Below are 22,203 nucleotides of genomic sequence, written 5' to 3'. Positions count from 1 at the left end.
GGCAGGTGGTTTGCCATTACTGCAGCATATGGGAGTTTGTGGGTGATCCTGAGCGCCCATGTCTGTTGTAAGTGTCTGCAGCTCGAGGAACTTCGGCTCAGAGTTGTTGAGCTCGAGTACGAGGTGCAGACATTGCGGGGCATCAGGGAGGCAGAGAGTTACCCAAATACTTTATTCCAGGAGGCTGTCACACCCCTTAGGTTAAGTAGTACTTTAGAGTTTGTCAATGGTCAGGGACGGGAGGCAGGTATGGGGACACAGGATGTAGTGATGGAGGAGCCTCAGCCCTTGACATTGTCCAACAGGTATGATGTACTTGCTGCCTGTATGCATGAGGAAAAGGACTGCAGGGAGGATGTGCAAACTAACCACAGCACAGTTGTGTTTCCTGCCCGGTGCCAGGGTTAAGGATATATCCTCATGGCTGGGGAAGAACTTGAAATGGGAGGAGGAGGATCCAGTTGTCCAAGTAGAACCAGGAATGAGGGTAACAAGAACATAAGAAAATAGGAGCAGGAGTAGGCCATTTGACCCCTCGAGCCTGCTCCGCTATTTAATAAGACTATGGCTGATCTGATCATGGACTCAGCTCCACTTCCCCGCCCGCTCCCCATAACCCTTTACTCCCTTATTGCTCAAAGATCTGTCTATCTCCGCCTTAAATATATTCAATGACCCAGCCGCCACAGCTCTCTGGGGCAGAGAATTCCACAGATTTACAACCTTCAGAGAAGAAATTCCTCCTCATCTCAGTTTTAAATGGCCGGCTCCTTATTCTGAGACTATACCCCAAAGTTTTAGTTTCCCCAATGAGTTCTGCTGACGGCTTTTGAGGAGCTAGGATCCAAATTAAGAAGCAGAACCTCAAAGGTAATAATCTCTGCATTGTTACCCGAGCCACAAGCAAAGTGATATATGTACAAACATATTAAAGGTTTAAATGTGTGCCTCAAAGAGTGGTGTGGGAGGAAGGGGTTTCAGTTCATGGGACACTAGCACCAGTACTAGGGAAAGAGCCAACTGTTCCATTGGGATGGGCTCCAGTGTCCTGGCCAACCGAATAACTAGGGCAGTAGACAGGGCTTTAAACTAATGAAGGGGCGGGGTGGGAGGTTTCAGGAAAGAGTAAATTTAAAAGCAGCAAGAGAAATGTCAAGTCTCTTGAGCAGAGCAGAGTTTTGGGTAAAAATAAGGCGAGTGGGTCAGGAAGGGACAGAGAAATTAACAAAGGTAATAAGGCTTCAGTGACTGAGGTGACATCAGGGAAGAATAGAAATAAGTTAAATCTAAAGGCACTATATCTGTGCGCAAAGTATTCGCAACTAAATGTTTTTTAAAAATTTGTTCATGGGATGTGGGCGGCGCTGGCAAGGCCGGCATTTATTGCCCATCCCTAATTGCCCTTGAGAAGGTGATGGTGAGCTGCCTTCTTGAACTTAGCTGAAATTAATAGGTTTGATCTAATAGCCATTAAGGAGACGTGGTTGGGAACTAAATATTCCAGAATATTTAACTTTTAGAAGAGATAGACAAACTGGAAAAGGAGGCAGTGTAGCCCTTATAATAAAGGATGGGATAAAGATAAGAGAGAAAAGATCTTAGCTCAGAAAGTCAAGAAATAGGATCAGTTTGTGTGGAGCTAAGAAACAGCAAGGGGCAGAAACATGGGTGGGAATTGTTTATAAGGCCCCCCAAACAGTAATTGTAAAGTAGGGCAGAGTATAAATCATTAATCTACATATAGACTGGGCAAACCAAAGCTGCAGTAATAGTGTGGAGGACGATTTCATGGCATGGGTACAAGATAGTTTTCCAGATCAGTATGTTGAGGAACCAACTGTGGAACAGGCTGCTTTAGATCTAGTATTGTGCAACGAGAAAAGGGTAATTAATAAACTTGTAGTAAAGGAACTTTTAAGGAAGAGTGACCATAATAATGGAGCCAAAAAGAGTAGTAAGCCTGAGGATTGGGAGGGTTTAGAATTCAGCAAAGGAGAAATAAGAAATTGATAAAGAAAGGGAAAATAGAATACGAGAATAAACTAGACATAAAAACAAACTGTAAAAGCTTTTATAGATATGTAAAAAAGAAAAGATTGGAGAAAGTAAATGTGGGTCCCTTACAGGCTGAGACAGGAGAAATTATAATGGGGAGTAAGGAAATGGCAGATAAATTAAACAACTAATTGTGCCTGTCTTCGCAGAAGACTCAAAAATCTCCCAGAAATAGTGAAATATCAGGGGTCTAGTGAGAATGAGGTACTGAAAGAAATTAGCATTAGTAAAAAAATAGTTCTCGAATAATGCATGGGGCTGAGAGCCGATAAGTCCCCTGGACCTGATGGCCTACATCCTGGGGTTTTGAAAGAGGTTGCTTTAGAAATAGTGGATACATTGGTTGTCATCTTCCAAAATTCCATAGATTCTAGAACAGTTCCCGTGCATTGGAGGATAGCTGATGTAACCCCAATATTTGCTTTTTGTGGTATACATCAATGATCTCGACTTGAATATAGGGGATATGATTAAGAATTTTGCAGATGATACCAAAATAGGCTGTGTATTTGATAATGAAGAAGAAAGCTGCAGACTGCAGGAAGATATCGATCAACTGGTCAGGTGGGCAGAACAGTGGCAAATGGAATTTAATCTGGAGAAGTGTGAAGTAATGCATTTGGGGAGGGCTAACAAGGAAAGGGATTACGCATTAAATGGTAGGACACTGGGAAGTGTAGAGGAACAAAGGGATGTGGGAGTGCATGTCCACAGATCCCTGAAGGTAGCAGGCCAGGTAGATAAGGTGGTTAAGAAGGCATACAGAATGCTTGCCTTTATTACCCAAGGCATAGAGTGTAAGAGCAGGGTGGTTATGTTTGAACTGTATAAAACACTGATTAGGCCACAGCTGGAGTACTGCGTGCAGTTATGGTCACCGCATTATAGGAAGGACGTGATTGCACTGGAGAGGGTACAGAGGAGATTTACGAGGATGTTGCTGGTTGTGCAGAATCTTAGCTATGAGAATAGATTGGATCGGCTGGGTTTGTTTTCCTTGGAACAGAAGAGGCTGAGGGGAGACCTCTTTGAGGTGTATAAAATTATGAGGGGCCTAGATATAGTGGATAGGAAGGACCAATCCCCTTAGCAGAGGGGTCAACAACCAAGGCGCATAAATTTAAGGAATTGGTAGAAGGTTTAGAGGGGATTTGAGGGGAAATTTCTTCATGCAGAGGGTTGTGGGGGTCTGGAACTCACTCCCTTAAAGGGTGGTAGAGGCAGAAACCCTCACCATATTTAAAAGTACTTGGATGTGCACTTGAAGTACCATCACCTGCAGGGTTACGGACCTAGAGTGGGAAAGTGGGATTAGGATGGCTTGCCTCTTGTTGGCTGTCACGGACATGATGGGCCGAAATGGCCTCCTTCTGTGCTGTAAACTTCTATGATTCTATTTCAGAAAAGAGGGAGAGAGAAAATGAGGAACTACAGGCCAGTTAGCCTGACATCAGTAGCAGGGGAAATGCTAGAATCTATTATTAAGGACGTGGTAACAGGGCATTTAGACAATAATAAGATTGGGCAGAGTCAACATGGATTTATGAAAGGGAAATCATGTTTGACAAATCTGTTAGTTTTTGAGGTTGTAACTAGCAGAATAGATAAGGGAGAACCAGTGGATTTCTGAAGACATCTGATAAGTGGCCACGCAAGAGGTTATTGAACAAAATTAGGGTTCATGGGATTGGGGGTAAAATACTAGCATGGATTGAGGATTGTTAACGGAGAGAAAACAGAGGGTTGGAATAAACGGGTCATTTTCGGGTTGGCAGGCTGTAACTAGTGAGGTACCCCATGGATTGGTGCTTGGGCCCCAGCTATTCACAATCAATATCAATGATTGGGATGAAGGGACCCAATGTAACACAGGTTGAACCTCTCCAGTCCGGCAACCTCGGAACCTGACCGGTGCCGGACCAGAGAATTTTCTGGACCACGGGAGATTACACAGACCCCAGACTTAAAAATCCCATTGTCAGCAAAGTTTCCGGACAGGTTTCTGCTCATTTCACTGGAATCCAGGTCAGAGTCCAGTTGACACGAGGTGCCATGCAGTTGTTGCCCAGAGCTCTCCGTTAGAAAAAGCAAAAACAAACCACAGAGGCATTACAGTTAAACAAGAATAAAGTGTACTGCTGACCTGGGGCCGGCTGCTCCTCCTCCTCCGCCCCCCCCCGCCCCCAAAACCCCAGGTTGGGCCGGCACCCTGTGTCCTATGTCCCGGGGGGGGGGGGGCACATTGTGTCCTGTGTCCTGAGAGTGGGGGGGCACACTGTGTCCTGTGTCCCGTGGGGGGGGTGTGCAGGGGGCGTGCTGTGTCCCGGGTGGGGGGGCGGGGCACACACTGTGTCCTGTGTCCCGGGAGAAGGGGCACACTGTGCCCTGTGTCCCAGAGGGGTTGGACGCTGTGTCCCGGGTTAGGCTGTTGCCCCCTTCCCGGTCGGATCAGCGTGGAGAGGGAGCCAGGAGTGCGACGGCCAACTGAGGCGCCGAAGCTGGGCCTGAAATGCTGCCCAAGACTCAGCCGCATTCCGCGCATGCGCTGTGCAGTAGCCCACTACGCAGCATTTCGGGCTCAGCTTCGGTCCTTCTCCAACCCGACCGGGGTTGGGAGGGGGAGAGAGGAGGAGCGGCCAGCCGCAGGATACAGTGCACTGACCCGACCTCGGAGCGAGCATCGGAGGTGATGGGGAGAGGAGGAGCAGCCAGCCATGGGATACAGCGCACTGACCCGACCTCGAAGGGAGTACCGGAGACGGTGGGGAGAGGAGCGGCCAGCCCCAGGACACAGCGCACTGACCCTGTCTCGGAGGGAGTACCGGAGACGGTGGGGAGAGGAGGAGCGGCCAGCCCCAGGACACAGCGCAGGTCGCGACCGCTTGCCGGGAATGATGCCGGACCAGGGAGCTGCCGGACTAGAGGTTCAACTTGAATATCCAAGTTTGCCGATGTCACAAAATTAGGTGGGAATATAAGTTGAGGAGGATGCAAAGAGACTTCAAGGGGCTATAGATAGTCTATAAGTGAGTGGGTAAGAACATAAAAAATGGAATATAATGTGAAGAAATGTGAAGTTACCCACTTTGGTAGGAAAAATAGAAAAGCAGAGTATTTTTTTTAAACGGTGAGAGATTGGGAAATGTTGGTGTTCAGAGGGACCTGGCTGTCTTTGTACACAAATCACTGAAAGTTAACAGGCAGGTACAGCAAATGGTATGTTGGCCTTTATTACAAGAGGATTTGAGGCTAAGAGTAAAGACGTCTTACTGCAGTTATATCGGGCCCTGGTGAGACCGCACCTGGAGTATTGTGTACAGTTTTGGTCTCCTTTCCTAAGGAAGGATATACTTGCCATAGTTGGAGTGCAATGAAGGTTCAGCAGACTGCTTCCTGGGATTGGGGGGCAGCGGGGGGTGGTTGCCCTGTGAGGAGAGATTGAGCAGACTGGGCCTATATTGTCTGGAATGTAGCAGAATGACAGGTGACCTCATTGAAACATATAAAATTCTTACAGGACTTGACAGGATGGATGTTTCTCCAGGCTGTGCAGTGTGGAACCAGGTGTCACAGTTTCAGAATAACGAGCCGGCCATTTGGGACTGCCATGAGGAGAAATGTCTTCACTCAGAGGGGGTGAATGTTTGGAATTCTCTACCCCAGAGAGGTGTGGAAGCTCAGTCTGAGTACATTCAAGGTAGAGATGGATAGATTTTTGTATATTCGAGGAATCAAGGGAGATGGGGATAGTGCAGGAAAGTGGAGTTGAGATTAAAGATTAGCCATGATCTCATTGAATGGCAGAGCAGGCTCGAGGGGCGATAAAGCCTACTCCTGCTGCTGTTTCTTATGTTCTTTATTTCTGTAAGACAGGAGGAGACTAACTGATGTCCTATTACCCACTGCTCCAATTTGGGCCTTTTCTCCTTTCTCACTCTAGATTATCTCAGTTTTTATACATTTGGTTACTCTCATGGACAAGTCCCAGCTCCCCATACCTTCCAGAGTGCCTCTCCTAGCGTTGGGATCCAGGGAAGATATTGGGAAAATACCAGTGAGAGAAACGATACTAAAGATAATTCAATGGGAGAAATAATTCGCTATTAGTTTGGTGTAATTTTATTTTTATGAATTTCCAGAAGGCATTAGATAAAGTCCCACATATGAGACTGTTATCGAACAGAATTGAGGGCAAATTATTGACCTGGTTAGGGAATTGGCTAAATGGCAGGAGGCAGAGAGTTGGGATAATGGGCACGTACAGCAAGGGAAAGATACAGAGCAAAGCTCCCTCTACACTGTTCCCTCAAATGTTCCCAGGGCAGGTACAGCATCAGATAGCTACAGAGCAAAGCTTCCTCTACTCTGTTCCCTCAAATGCTCCCAGGGCAGGTACAGCATGGGATAGATACAGAGCAAAGCTCTCTCTACACTCTCCCATCAGACACTTCCAGGGCAGGTGCAGCATGGGATAGATAGAGAATAAAGCTCTCTCTACATAGTTCTACTAAGAGTTCATAGAGTGCATAAGGGACGAGTTCCTTGAGCAGTATGTAACGGACCAGGGGGCAGGCTATCTTAGATCTGGTCCTGTGTAATGAGCCAGGATTAATAAATAATCTCCTAATAAAGGATCCCCTTGGAATGAGTGATTTTCGCACTCCGTGATCCCCATGGAATGAGTGATCCTGGTTGAATTTCAAATTCAGATGGAGGGTGAGAAAGTTGGATCTCAAACCAGTGTACTAAGCTGAAATAAATGGAGACTAAAAGGTATGAGGGCAGAGTTGGCTAATGTGGACTGGGAAAATAGATTAAATTGTAGGACAATTGATGTACATTTAAGGAGATATTTCACAACTCTCAAGAAAAATATATTCCAGTGAGGAGGAAAGGGTGTAAAAGAAAAGATAGCCATCCGTGGCTAACTAAAGAAATAAAGGACGGTATCCAATTAAAAACAAGGGCATGTAAAGTGGCCAAAACTAGTGGGAGGATAGAAGATTGGAAAGCTTTTAAAAGCCAGCAATGAATGACTAAAAAAATGATTAAGAAAGGGAAGATAGACTATGAAAGTAAACTAGCACGAAATATAAAAACAGATAGCAAAAGTTTCTATAGGTATATAAAAAGGAAAAGAGTGGCTAAAATAAATGTTGGTTCCTTAGAGGACAAGACCGGGGAATTAGTAATGGGGAACATGGAGATGGCAGAAATGCTGAACAAATATTTTGTATCAGTCTTTACAGTAGGGGACACTAAAAATTTCCCAACAGTGGATAGTCAAGGGAACTTAACACAATCACTAAGGAGGTGGTACTCAGTAAGATAATGGGACTAAAGGCGGATAAATCCCCTGGACCTGATGGCTTGCATCCTAGGGTCTTAAGAGAAGTAGCGGCAGGAATAGTGAATGCATTGGTTGTAATTTACGAAAATTCGCTGGATTCTGGGGAGGTCCCAGCAAATGTAACGCCCTTATTTTAAAAAAAGGAGCTAGACAAAAAGCAGGAAACTATAGACCAGTTAGCCTAACATCTGTGGTTGGGAAAATGTTGGAGTCCATTATTAAAGAAGCAGTAACAGGACATTTGGAGAAACATAATTCGGTCAGGCAGAGTCAGCATGGATTTATGAAGGGAAAGTCATGTTTGACAAATTTGCTGGAATTCTTTGAGGATAGAATCATAGAAAATAGGTGCAGGATTAGGCCATTCGGCCCTTCGAGCCTGCACCACCATTCAATAAGATCATGGCTGATCATTCCCTCAGTACCCCTTTCCTGCTTTCTCTCCATACCCCTTGATCCCTTTAGCCGTAAGGGCCATATCTAACTCCCTCTTGAATATATCCAATGAACTGGCATCAACAACTCTCTGCGGCAGGAAATTCCACAGGTTAACAACTCTCTGAGTGAAGAAGTTTCTCCTCATCTCAGTCCTAAATGCCTGCCCCTTATCCTAAGACTGTGTCCCCTGGTTCTGGACTTCCCCAACATCGGGAACATTCTTCCTGCATCTAACCTGTCCAGTCCCGTCAGAATCTTATATGTTTCTATGAGATCTCCTCTCATCCTTCTAAACTCCAGAGTATAAAGGCCCAGTTGATCCAGTCTCTCCTCATATGTCAGTCCAGGCATCCCTGGAATCAGTCTGGTGAACCTTCGCTGCACTCCCTCAATAGCAAAAGCGTCCTTCCTCAGATTAGGAGACCAAAACTGAACACAATATTCCAGGTGGGGCCTCACCAAGGCCCTGTACAACTGCAATAAGACCTCCCTGCTCCTATACTCAAATCCCCTTGCTATGAAGGCCAACATTTCATTTGCCGCCTTCACTGCCTGCTGTACCTGCATGCCAACTTTCAAGGACTGATGAACCATGACACCCAGGTCCCGCTGCACCTCCCCTTTTCCTAATCTGTCGCCATTCAGATAATATTCTGCCTTCGTGTTTTTGCCCCCAAAGTGGATAACCTCACATTTATCCACATTATACTGCATCTGCCATGTATTTGCCCATTCGCCTAACCTGTCGAAGTCACCCTGCAGTCTCTTAGCGTCCTCCTCACAGCTCACACCGCCACCCAGTTTAGTGTCATCTGCAAACTTGGGAGATATTACACTCAATTCCATCATCTAAATCATTAATATATATTGTAAAGAGCTGGGGTCCCAGCACTGAGCCCTGCAGCACCCCACTAGTCACTGCCTGCCATTCTGAAAAGGACCCGTTTATTATGACTCACTGCTTCCTGTCTGCCAACCAGTTCTCTATCCACGTCAGTACATTACCCCCAATACCACGTGCTTTGATTTTGAACACCAATCTCTTGTGTGGGTCCTTGTCAAAAGCCTTTGAAAGTCCAAATACACCACATCCACTGGTTCTCCCTTGTCCACTCTACTAATTACATCCTCAAAAAATTCCAGAAGATTTGTTAAGCATGATTTCCCTTTCATAAATCCATGCTAACTTGGACCAATCCTGTCACTGCTTTCCAAATGCACTGCTATTTCATCCTTAATGATTGATTCCAACATTTTCCCCACTACCGATGTCAGGCTAACCGGTCTATAATTACCCGCTTTCTCTATCCCTCCTTTTTTAAAAAGTGGTGTTACATTTGCAACCCTCCAGTCCATAGGAACTGATCCAGAGTTGATAGACTGCTGGAAAATTATCACCAATGTATCCACAATTTTTAAGGCTACTTCCTTAAGTACTCTGGGATGTAGACTCTCAGGCCCTGGGGATTTATTGGCCCTTCAATCCCGCCAATTTCCCTAACACAATTTCCCGCCTAATAAGGATATCCTTCAGTTCCTTCTGCTCACTTGACCTTCGGTCCCCTAGTACATCTGAAAGGTTATTTGTGTCTTCCTTTGTGAAGACAGAACCCAAGTATTTGTTGAACTGGTCTGCCATTTCTTTGTTCCCCATTATAAATTCACCCGAATCCGACTGCAAGGAACCTACATCTTCACTAATCTTTTTCTCTTCACTTATTTATAGAAGCTTTTGCAGTCATTTTTTATGTTTCCGGCAAGCTTCCTCTCATACTCTATTTTCCCCTTCTTAATTAAACCCTTTGTCATCCTCTGCTGAATCCTAAATTTCTCCCAGTCCTCCAGTTTGCTGCTTTTTCTGGCTAATTTGTATGCCTCTTCCTTGGATTTAACACTATCCTTAATTTCCCTTGTTAGCCACGGTTGAGCCACCTTCCCCGTTTTATTTTTACTCCAGACAGGGATGTACAATTGTTTAAGTTCGTCCATATGATCTTTAAAGGTTTGCCACTGCCTATCCACCGTCGACCCTTTAAGTATCATTTGCCAGTCTAATTTAGCCAATTCGCGCCTCATACCGTCAAAGTTACCTTTCCTTAAGTTCAGGACCTTAGTTTCTGAATTAACTTTGTCACTCTCCATCTTAATAAAGAATTCTACCATATTATGGTCGCTCTTCCCCAAGGGGCCTCGCACAACAAGATTGCTAGTAGTCCCTTCTCATTATACATCACCCAGTCTAGGATGGCCAGCTCTCTGGTTGGTTCTTCAACATATTGGTCTAGAGAACCATACCTAATACACTCCAGGAAATCCTCCTCCACCGCATTGCTACCAGTTAGGTAACAAACATGGTGGGTAAAGGGGAACCAGTGGATGTGGTGTATTTGGACTTCCAGAAAGCATTTGACAAGGTGCCACATAAAAGGTTACTGCACAAGATAAAAGTTCACGAGGTTGGGGGGTAACATATGTGTACGGTCGAAGGCGGCCTTATACATGGCCTTCATCGACCTTACAAGGGCCTTTGACACTGTCAACCGCGATGGTCTATGAAGCGTCCTCCTCCGTTTCGGATGTCCCCAAAAGTTTGTCAACATCCTCAGCCTGCTCCATGACGACATGCAGGCCGTGATCCTTACCAACGGATCCATTACACACCCAATCGACGTCTGGACCGGGGTCAAACAGGGCTGCGTCATCGCCCCAACTCTCTCCTCAATCTTCCTCGCTGCCATGCTCTACTTCACAGTCAACAAGCTCCCCGCTGGAGTGGAACTAAACTACAGAACCAGTGGGAAGCTCTTCAGGCCAGGTCCAAGACCACCCCAACCTCTGTCGTCGAGCTACAGTATGCTGAACCCCAGGACATACTCGTCTTATTTACTGAGGCGTACGAAAGCATGGGCCTTACGCTAAACATCCGTAAGACAAAGGTCCTCCACCAGCCGGTCCCCGCCCCACACCTCTGCCCCCCAGTCATCAACATCCACGGTGCAGCCCTGAATAACGTGGACCATTTCCCATACCTCGGGAGCCTCTTATCAACAAAAGTAGACATTGGCAACGAGATTCAACACCACCTCCAGTGCCAGCGCAGCCTTCGGCCGCCAGGGGAAAAGAGTGTTTGAAGACCAGGCCCTCAAATCTGCCACCAAGCTCATGGTCCACAGGGCTGTAGTAATACCCGCCCTCCTGTATGGCTCAGAGACATGGACCATATACAGTATGGAGAAATACCACCAACGATGCCTTCTCAAGATCCTACAAATCCCTTGGGAGGACAGACGCACCAACATTAGTGTCCTCGATGAGGCCAACATCCCCAGCATTGAAGCACTGACCACACTCGACCAGCTCCGCTGGGCAGGCCACATTGTCCGCATGCCAGGCACAAGACTCCCAAAGCAAGTACTCTACTTCGGAACTCCTTCATGGCAAACGATCCAAAGGTGGTCAGAGGAAACGTTACAAGGACACCCTCAAAGCCTCCCTGATAAAGTCCAACATCCCAACCGACACCTGGGAGTTCCTGGCCAAAGACTGCCCTAAGTGGAGGAAGTGCATCCGGGAGGGTGTTAAGCACCTTGAGTCTCATCGCCGAGTGCATGCAGAAAACAAGCGCAGGCAGCAGAAGGAACCTGCGGCAAACCTGTCCCACCCTCCCTTACCCTCAACGACTGTATGTCCCACCTGTGGCAGGGACTGTGGCTCTCATATTGGACTGTTCAGCCACCTAAGGACTCATTCTAAGAGTGGAAGCAAGTCTTCCTCGATTCCGAGGGACTGCCTATGATGATGATTAGCATGGATAGAGAATTGGCTAACTAACAGAAAACTGAGTGTCAGGATAAATGGTTCATTCTTGGTTTGCCAATCAGTAACTAATGGGATGCTGCAGGGATCAGTGCCGGGACCCCAACTATTTACAATCTGTTTTAATGACTTGGGAAAAGGGTCCAAGTGTAACATAGCCAAGTTTGCTGACAATACAAAGATGGGAGGAAAAGCAATGTGCGAGGAGGACACAAAAAACTTGCAAAAGATAAGCTAAGTGAGTGAGCAAAAATTTGGCAGATGGAGTATAATGTTGGAAAGTGTGAGGTCATGCACTTTGGCAGAAAAAAAATCAAAGAGCAAGTTATTATTTAAATTGAGAAAAATTGCAAAGTGCTGCAGTACAGCAGGACCTGGGGGTACTTGTACATAAAACACAAAAGGTTAGTTTGCAGGTACAGCGAGTGATCAGGAAGGCCAATGGAATCTTGGCCTTTATTGCAAAGGAGATGGAGTATAAAAGCAGGAAAGTCTTGCTACAGTTGAATAGGGTATTGGTACAGCCACACCTAGAATACTGCGTACAGTTTTGGTTTCCATATGTAAAAAAGGATATACCGTATATACTCGCGTATCCTGCGATCTCGCGTATCATGCGACCCCTAAATTTTCGTCCCCAAAACATGATTTTACCATATATCTCATGTATCATGCCAGTCACTTTTTTGAGATCGAATACAGACCTTAACATGAAACATCGAGTGGATTCTGCTCTCTCTCCGTGCTCTCTCTCTGTGCTCTCTCCCCGTGCTCTCTCCCCGTGCTCTCTCCCCGTGCTCTCTCCCCGTGCTCTCTCCCCGTGCTCTCTCCCCGTGCTCTCTCCCCGTGCTCTCTCCCCGTGCTCTCTCCCCGTGCTCTCTCCCCGTGCTCTCTCCCCGTGCTCGCTCTCCGTGCTCGCTCTCCGTGCTCGCTCTCCGTGCTCGCTCTCCGTGCTCTCTCTCCGTGCTCTCTCTCCGTGCTCTCTCTCCGTGCTCTCTCTCCGTGCTCTCTCTCCGTGCTCTCTCTCCGTGCTCTCTCTCCGTGCTCTCTCTCCGTGCTCTCTCTCCGTGCTCTCTCTCCGTGCTCTCTCTCCGTGCTCTCTCTCCGTGCTCTCTCTCCGTGCTCTCTCTCCGTGCTCTCTCTCCGTGCTCTCTCTCCGTGCTCTCTCTCCGTGCTCTCTCTCCGTGCTCTCTCTCCGTGCTCTCTCTCCGTGCTCTCTCTCCGTGCTCTCTCTCCGTGCTCTCTCTCCGTGCTCTCTCTCCGTGCTCTCTCTCCGTGCTCTCTCTCCGTGCTCTCTCTCCGTGCTCTCTCTCCGTGCTCTCTCTCCGTGCTCTCTCTCCGTGCTCTCTCTCCGTGCTCTCTCTCCGTGCTCTCTCTCCGTGCTCTCTCTCCGTGCTCTCTCTCCGTGCTCTCTCTCCGTGCTCTCTCTCCGTGCTCTCTCTCCGTGCTCTCTCTCCGTGCTCTCTCTCCGTGCTCTCTCTCCGTGCTCTCTCTCCGTGCTCTCTCTCCGTGCTCTCTCTCCGTGCTCTCTCTCCGTGCTCTCTCTCCGTGCTCTCTCTCCGTGCTCTCTCTCCGTGCTCTCTCTCCGTGCTCTCTCTCCGTGCTCTCTCTCCGTGCTCTCTCTCCGTGCTCTCTCTCCGTGCTCTCTCTCCGTGCTCTCTCTCCGTGCTCTCTCTCCGTGCTCTCTCTCCGTGCTCTCTCTCCGTGCTCTCTCTCCGTGCTCTCTCTCCGTGCTCTCTCTCCGTGCTCTCTCTCCGTGCTCTCTCTCCGTACTCTTCCCCCCCCCCGACCTCCGCGACTCTCTCTCCCCCCCCCGACCTCCGCGACTCTCTCCCCCCCCCCCCGACCTCCGCGACTCTCTCCCCCCCGACCTCCGCGACTCTCTCTCCCCCCCGACCTCCGCGACTCTCTCTCCCCCCCGACCTCCGCGACTCTCTCTCCCCCCCCGACCTCCGCGACTCTCTCTCCCCCCCCGACCTCCGCGACTCTCTCTCCCCCCCCGACCTCCGCGACTCTCTCTCCCCCCCCGACCTCCGCGACTCTCTCTCCCCCCCGACCTCCGCGACTCCCTCTCCCCCCCGACCTCCGCGACTCTCTCTCCCCCCTGACTCTCTCTCCCCCCCCCGACCTCCGCGACTCTCTCTCCCCCCCCGACCTCCGCGACTCTCTCTCCCCCCCCCGACCTCCGCGACTCTCTCTCCCCCCCCCGACCTCCGCGACTCTCTCTCCCCCCCCGACCTCCGCGACTCTCTCTTCCCCCCCCGACCTCCGCGACTCTCTCTCCCCCCTGACTCTCTCTCCCCCCCCCGACCTCCGCGACTCTCTCTCCCCCCCCGACCTCCGCGACTCTCTCTCCCCCCCCCGACCTCCGCGACTCTCTCTCCCCCCCCGACCTCCGCGACTCTCTCTCCCCCCCCCCCCCCGACCTCCGCGACTCTCTCTCCCCCTCCGACCTCCGCGACTCTCTCCCCCCCCCCCCGACCTCCGCGACTCTCTCTCCCCCCCCGACCTCCGCGACTCTCTCCCCCCCCGACCTCCGCGACTCTCTCTCCCCCCCCCGACCTCCGCGACTCTCTCTCCCCCCCCGACCTCCGCGACTCTCTCCCCCCCCGACCTCCGCGACTCTCTCTCCCCCCCCGACCTCCGCGACTCTCTCTCCCCCCCCGACCTCCGCGACTCTCTCCCCCCCCGACCTCCGCGACTCTCTCTCCCCCCCCGACCTCCGCGACTCTCTCTCCCCCCCCGACCTCCGCGACTCTCTCTCCCCCCCCGACCTCCGCGACTCTCTCTCCCCCTCCGACCTCCGCGACTCTCTTCGCCCCCCCCCCCGACCTCCGCGACTCTCTCTCCCCCCCCCCGACCTCCGCGACTCTCTCTCCCCCCCCGACCTCCGCGACTCTCTCTCCCCCCCCGACCTCCGCGACTCTCTCTCCCCCCCGACCTCCGCGACTCTCTCTCCCCCCCCGACCTCCGCGACTCTCTCTCCCCCCCCGACCTCCGCGACTCTCTCTCCCCCTCCGACCTCCGCGACTCTCTTCGCCCCCCCCCCCCGACCTCCGCGACTCTCTCTCCCCCCCCCCGACCTCCGCGACTCTCTCTCCCCCCCCGACCTCCGCGACTCTCTCTCCCCCCCCGACCTCCGCGACTCTCTCTCCCCCCCCCGACCTCCGCGACTCTCTCCCCCCCCCCCCCCCCCCCGACCTCCGCGACTCTCTCCCCCTCCCCCGACCTCCGCGACTCTCTCTCCCCCCCCGACCTCCGCGACTCTCTCTCCCCCCCCGACCTCCGCGACTCTCTCTCCCCCCCCGACCTCCGCGACTCTCTCTCCCCCCCCCCGACCTCCGCGACTCTCTCCCCCCCCGACCTCCGCGACTCTCTCTCCCCCCCCGACCTCCGCGACTCTCTCTCCCCCCCCGACCTCCGCGACTCTCTCTTCCCCCCCCCCCCGACCTCCGCGACTCTCTCTCCCCCCCCGACCTCCCCGACTCCCTCTCCCCCCCGACCTCCGCGACTCCCTCTCCCCCCCGACCTCCGTGACTCTCTCTCCCCCCCCGACCTCCGCGACTCTCTCCCCCCCGACCTCCGCGACTCTCTCCCCCCCGACCTCCGCGACTCTCTCCCCCCCGACCTCCGCGACTCTCTCTCCCCCCCCCGACCTCCGCGACTCTCTCCCCCCCCCGACCTCCGCGACTCTCTCCCCCCCCCCGACCTCCGCGACTCTCTCTCCCCCCCCGACCTCCGCGACTCTCTCCCCCCCGACCTCCGCGACTCTCTCCCCCTCCCCCGACCTCCGCGACTCTCTCCCCCCCCCCGAAATCCGCGACTCTCTCTCCCCCCCCCGACCTCCGCGACTCTCTCCCCCCCCCCCCGACCTCCGCGACTCTCTCTCCCCCCCCGACCTCCGCGACTCTCTCCCCCCCCCGACCTCCGCGACTCTCTCCCCCCCCCCGACCTCCGCGACTCTCTCTCCCCCCCCGACCTCCGCGACTCTCTCTCCCCCCCCCCCGACCTCCGCGACTCTCTCTCCCCCCCCCCGACCTCCGCGACTCTCTCTCTCCCCCCCCGACCTCCGCGACTCTCTCCCCCCCCCGACCTCCGCGACTCTCTCTCTCCCCCCTGACCTCCGCGACTCACTCTCCCCCCCCGACCTCCGCGACTCTCCCTCTCCCCCCCGACCTCCGCGACTCCCTCTCCCCCCCGACCTCCGCGACTCTCTCTCCCCCCCCGACCTCCGCGACTCTCTCTCCCCCCCCGACCTCCGCGACTCCCTCTCCCCCCCGACCTCCGCGACTCTCTCTTCCCCCCCCGACCTCCGCGACTCTCTCTCCCCCCTGACTCTCTCTCCCCCCCCGACCTCCGCGACTCTCTCCCCCCCCCGACCTCCGCGACTCTCTCTCCCCCCCCCGACCTCCGCGACTCTCTCTCCCCCCCCGACCTCCGCGACTCTCTCTCCCCCCCGACCTCCGCGACTCTCTCTCCCCCCCCCGACCTCCGCGACTCACTCTCCCCCCCCGACCTCCGCGACTCTCTCTCCCCCCCCGACCTCCGCGACTCTCTCTCCCCCCCCCCGACCTCCGCGACTCACTCTCCCCCGCGACCTCCACGACTCACTCTCCCCCCCCGACCTCCGCGACTCACTCTCCCCCCCCGACCTCCGCGACTCTCTCTCCCCCCCGACCTCCGCGACTCTCTCTCCCCCCCCGACCTCCGCGACTCTCTCTCTCCCCCCGACCTCCGCGACTCTCTCTCTCCCCCCCGACCTCCGCGACTCTCTCTCCCCCCCCGACCTCCGCGACTCTCTCTCCCCCCCCGACCTCCGCGACTCTCTCTCCCCCCCCCGACCTCCGCGACTCTCTCTCCCCCCCGACCTCCGCGACTCTCTCTCCCCCCCCGACCTCCGCGACTCTCTCTCCCCCCCCGACCTCCGCGACTCTCTCTCCCCCCCCGACCTCCGCGACTCTCTCTCCCCCCCCGACCTCCGCGACTCTCTCTCCCCCCCCGACTCTCTCTCCTCTCTCTCCCCCCCCGACCTCCGCGACTCTCTCCCCCCCCGACTCTCTCTCCTCTCTCTCCCCCCCCGACCTCCGCGACTCTCTCTCCCCCCCCGACCTCCGCGACTCACTCTCCCCCCCCGACCTCCGCGACTCTCTCTCCCCCCCGACCTCCGCGACTCTCTCTCCCCCCCCGACCTCCGCGACTCTCTCTCTCCCCCCGACCTCCGCGACTCTCTCTCTCCCCCCCGACCTCCGCGACTCTCTCTCCCCCCCCGACCTCCGCGACTCTCTCTCTCCCCCCCGACCTCCGCGACTCTCTCTCCCCCCGACCTCCGCGACTCTCTCCCCCCCGACCTCCGCGACTCTCTCTCCCCCCCCCGACCTCCGCGACTCTCTCTCCCCCCCCGACCTCCGCGACTCTCTCTCCCCCCCCGACCTCCGCGACTCTCTCTCCCCCCCCGACCTCCGCGACTCTCTCTCCCCCCCCGACCTCCGCGACTCTCTCTCCCCCCCGACTCTCTCTCCTCTCTCTCCCCCCCCGACCTCCGCGACTCTCTCCCCCCCCGACTCTCTCCCCCCCCGACCTCCGCGACTCTCTCTCCCCCTGAAGAGAAGAATTTCAGCAGGAGTCAAATGGATTTTGTTTTGCATTGGGAGGATGTAGTTAGTGGTGTGCTGCAGGAACTTGGCTTGTTTTCCACATAAACTAATGATTTGGTCATGAGTATCGAGGAACTAATATCAACCAGGGATATTCGATTTACAACCATCATGGAGAGTGAGAGGAGAAACCAAGAGAAATGTCTTTACATAGAGGATTGTTGGAGCATGCCGAGATTCAGCGTGGATACGGTCTGCTTAACAGCCTAACAGCCTAATCTTGGCCAGCACTTCACACCCGCAAATTTTGTATCTCGCGTATCATGCGACCCCCCAAATTTAGGTTACAATTTAGGTCTTCAAAAGTCGCATGATACGCGAGTATATACGGTACTTGCTTTGGAGGCAGTTCACAAAAGGTCCACGAAGTTGATTCCGGATATGAAGTGCTTGACTTATGAGGAAAGGTTGACTCATTGGAATTCAGAAGAATGAGAGGTGATCTTATCGAATGTATAAGATTATGAGGGGGCTTGACAAGGTGGATGCAGAGAGGATGTTTCCACTGATAGGGGCGACTACAACTAGGGGGCATAATCTTAGAATAAGGGGCCACCCATTTAAAACTGAGCTGAGGTGGAATTTCTTCTCTCAGAGGATTGTAAATCTGTGGAATTCGCTGCCTCAAAGAGCAGTGGAAGCTGAGTCATTGAATAAATTTAAGACAGAGGTAGACAGTTTATTAACCGATAAGGGAATAAAGGGTTATGGGGAGCGGGCAGGGAAGCGGACCCGAGTCCATGATCGGATCAGCCATGATCGTGTTGGGTGTCGGAGCAGGCTCGATGGGCTGTATGGCCTGCTCCTGCTCTTCTTTCTTATGTTCGTTTGTGCTTATGTTCTACATTTTCTCATCAGACACTCCCAGGGCAGGTACAGCACAAGTTAGGTGCAGAGTAAAGCTCCTTCTACACTGGCCCATCAAACACTCCCAGAGCAGGTACAGCATGGGTTAGATACAGAGCAAAGCTCCCTCTACACTATTCCATCAAACACTCCCAGGACAGGTACAGCATGGGTTAGGTGCAGAGTAAAGATCCCTGTGCACTGTCCTATCAAACAGGGCAGTACAGCACTGGTTAGAGAGAGAAAATCTCCCTCTATACCTTCCCATCAATCACTCCCAGGGCAGGTGCAATACAGTTCAGATACAGTTAAAAGCTTGCTCTGCAATTACCATCAAAAACTCAAAGGGCAAGTACAGCATCATTTAGATAGAGAGTAAAGCTCCTAGATACAGCATAAAGCTCCCTCTATCCTGGTCTGTCAAACATGCCCACGGCTGGTACAGCACGGGTTAGATACAAAGTAAAGTTCCCTCTACACTGTCCCATCAAACACTCACAGGGCAGGTACAGCACGTTAGGTACAGAGTAATGCTCCCTCTACACTGTCCCATCAAACAGGGAAGGTACAGCACGTGTTAGATAGAGAAAAGCTCCCTTTATACCTTCCCATCAATTACTCCATGGGCAGGTGCAGCACAGTTTAGATGCAAAGTAAAACTTGCTCTGCAATTACCATCAAACACTCCCAGGGCAAATACAGCATGGTTTAGGTACAGAGGAAAGCTCCTAGATATGACGTAAAGGTCCCTCTACCCTGGTCGGTCAACCGTTCCCAGTGCAGGTACAGTATGGGTTAGGAAAAGAGTAAAGCTCCCTCTACATTGTCCCATCAAACATTTCATGGGCAGGTACTACACGGATTACATACAGAGTAAAGCTCCCTCTGCTCTGTCCTATCAAACATTCCCAGGCAGATACAGCAAGAGTTAGATACAAAGTAAAGCTCCATCGACTGTCCTATTAAACACCCCCAGGATGGGACAGCTCGCAGTAAATACAAAGCAAAGATCCCTCTACATTGTCCGAGCAAACACTCCCAGGGCAGATACAGCATGAGTTAGATACAGAGTAAAGCTCCGTCTACATTATCCCATCAAACACTCCCAGGGCAGGTACAGCACAGGGTTAGATACCGAGCAAAGTTCCCTCTGCACTGTCCTATCAAACACTCCCAGGGCAGGTTCAGCACGGAGTTAGATACAGAGTAAAGCTCCCTCTACACTGTCCCATCAAACACTCCCAGGGCAGGTACAGCACGGGGTTAGATACAGAGTAAAGCTCCCTCTACACTGTCCCATCAAACACTCCCAGGGCAGGTACAGCACGGGTTAGATACAGAGTAAATCTCCCTCTACACTGTTCCATCAAACGCTCCCAGGGCAGGTACAGCACGGGGTTACATAGAGAGTTAAGCTCCATCCACACTGCTCCTTCAGAGGAGGAGAGGAAGGGGAACCAGTGAGTGTAGAACTGAACCCAGCCAGAGTCAGCACTTTGAGGGGAGGAGAGGGAGGGGAACCAGTGAGTGTAGAACTGAACCCAGTCAGAATTGGTGGTGAAAACTGGGAGTGGAGGAGAAACAGTCTAGAAATGTGTGATGGGTTTGGATTTCAGCACAGCAGGAGGGACAATGTTTGGGACAGGGATTTACAGCTTTGGAGAACAAGAGAAGAAAGAATGTTCCATGGAAACTCGATGTGTCTCACCTGAATTTCTGTCTTGTACTGACAGTGATGAGTTTTGTTATCTCCTTTTACAGCGTATTGGAAGGGGAGATTTTCAGACAGGAAACACAAACCAAACATCACGTCAAGATCTGACGGAGTCAATCGATTCATCAGGACCTGAATATTATCGGCCTTTGAAAGTGGAAGGGGAAATGTTTGTCTGTTCTGCCTGTGGGAATAGATTTCAAATATCAGTGTGACTGGAAAAGCACCGAGACACACACACCCGAGTGAGTGTTCCAGTGCACTGTCTGTGGAAAGAGCTTTAACTAGTTACACAGGCTGAAAAAATATCGCACCACTCACAGCGCGGAGAAACTGTAAATGTGTTGTGTGTGTGGGCGAGGCTTCAACTGATCGTCCAACCATGGAGAGTCACAAGGACACCCGCACCACGGAGAAACCATGGAAATGTGGTGACTGTGGGAAGGTATTCAGATCACCAGCTGTGCTGGAAATTCATCGACGCAGCCACACTGGGGAGAGGCCGTTCACCTGCCCAGTGTGTGAGAAGGGATTCACTACATCATCCAACCTTGTAGCTCACCGGCGAATTCACACTGGGGACAGGATATTCACCTGCCCCGTCTGTGGGAAGGGATTCACTGGGTCATCCCATCTTGTAGCTCACCGGCGAGTTCACACTGGGGAGAGGCCGTTCACATGCTCTGAGTGTGGGAAGGGATTCACTCGGTCATCCGACCTGCTGACACACCAGCGAGTTCACACTGGCGAGAGGCCGTTCACCTGCTCTGAGTGTGGGAAGGGATTCACTCAGTCAACCCACCTGCTGACACACCAGCGAGTTCACACTGGGGAGAGGCCGTTCACCTGTTCCGAGTGTGGGAAGGGATTCACTGAGTCATCCCACCTACTAACACACCATCGAGTTCACACTGGGGAGAGGCCGTTCACCTGCTCAGATTGTGGGAAGGGATTCACTAATTCAGCACACCTGCTGAAACACCAGCGAGTTCACACCGGGGAGAGACCGTTCACCTGCTCAGAGTGCGGGAAGCGATTCACTCAGTCGTGCAACCTGCAATCACACCAGCGAGTTCACACTGGGGAGAAGCCGTTCACCTGCTCAGAGTGTGGGAAGGGATTCACTCGGTCATCTGACCTGCTGACACACCAGCGAGTTCACACTGGGGAGAGGCTGTTCACCTGCTCAGAGTGTGGGAAGGGATTCACTACGTCATCCAATCTGCTGAAACACCAGCGAGTTCACACTGGGGAGAGGCCGTTCACCTGCTCTGAATGTGGGAAGGGATTCACTCAGTCATCCAGCCTGCTGATACACCAGCGAGGTCACACTGGGGAGAGGCCGTTCACCTGCTCTGAATGTGGGAAGGGATTCACTACGTCATCCAACCTGCTGAGACATCAGCGCGTTCACAAGTGACTGCAGGGGTTGGAATCTGCTGTTCTTGCTGCTGTTAATCACATCCCGACTGAACCATGTTCATTCTGACAGTTGGGGTTTGTTTCTGCTGACTTTAATATTCTGGATATATTGCTGATTGTGTTCCCGGGGCTGCAGTGTCCATTTAAGAAACGTTGTGTTATCTTTCCCCTTAATTCAGCGATTCTTAACAGAAATTTAATTTGCAATAAAATTACGAACTTTTACTTTAATCCTAAATTGATCTTTGGTACAAAATCTACAATAGTGTGTGAAAGTTTCCATTGAATAAAATCTGCAATTAGAAAGAATTTGCTGACAACTCTTACTGACTTGCACATTACACACAGTGGCCCCTCCATTATCCACCAGAAAGAAGGGGAATGGGAATTGGTGGGGAATCAGTGTCCCCAAATGTTGCCCCTCCCGTCTGGTGTAGCAATCCCCTCGGCATGGGAATGGCGACAAGTCCAGACCAAAACTGTACGCAGTACTCCAGGTGTGGTCTTACCAACACCCTGCACAGTTGTAGCAGGACTTCCCTACTTTTATACTCCATCCCCCTTGCAATAAAGACCAACATTCCATTTGCCTTCCTGATTACTTGCTGTACCTCCATGCTAACTTTTTGTGTTTCATGTACAAGGACTTCCTCTGTACTACAGCATTCTGTAATCGTCCCTATTTGCATTTGCCTTTTTCCTACAAAAGTAGATAACCTCACATTTTCTCACATTATAGTCCATCTGCCAGATTTCTGCCCACTCACTGAGCCTATATATATCCCTTTATAGATTCTTTGCATCCTCCTCACAACTTGCTTTCCCACCCATCTTTGTATCATCAGCAAATTTGGCTGTGTTGCATTCGGTCCCTTCATCCAAGTCATTAATATAAATTGTAAATAGTT

General features: G+C 52.0%; 1 protein-coding gene across 2 annotated transcripts in view; it reads left to right on the top strand.

The window, feature by feature from the left end:
* LOC139232971 (zinc finger protein ZFP2-like) overlaps positions 1-21,387 on the top strand; it is a 28,342-nt gene extending 6,955 nt beyond the window's left edge. The window contains exons 1-2 of one of the 2 annotated variants that reach the window (XM_070863471.1): positions 5,670-5,752; positions 19,921-21,387. In XM_070863471.1, the coding sequence (XP_070719572.1) occupies positions 20,256-21,293 (1,038 nt within the window). In that variant the 5' untranslated portion in view covers positions 5,670-5,752; positions 19,921-20,255 and the 3' untranslated portion in view covers positions 21,294-21,387. Of the gene's footprint in view, positions 1-5,669; positions 5,753-19,920 lie in introns of those variants that run through there. The other variant, XM_070863470.1, reaches the window with a different exon arrangement.
* Positions 21,388-22,203: the final 816 nt, after the last annotated feature.

The sequence above is a fragment of the Pristiophorus japonicus genome, chromosome 20 (genome assembly GCF_044704955.1).
Source record: "Pristiophorus japonicus isolate sPriJap1 chromosome 20, sPriJap1.hap1, whole genome shotgun sequence".
NCBI classification, from domain to species: domain Eukaryota; kingdom Metazoa; phylum Chordata; class Chondrichthyes; family Pristiophoridae; genus Pristiophorus; species Pristiophorus japonicus.
Note: the sequence above shows the minus strand (reverse complement) of the source record. Positions and strands in the feature narration are given on the sequence as shown.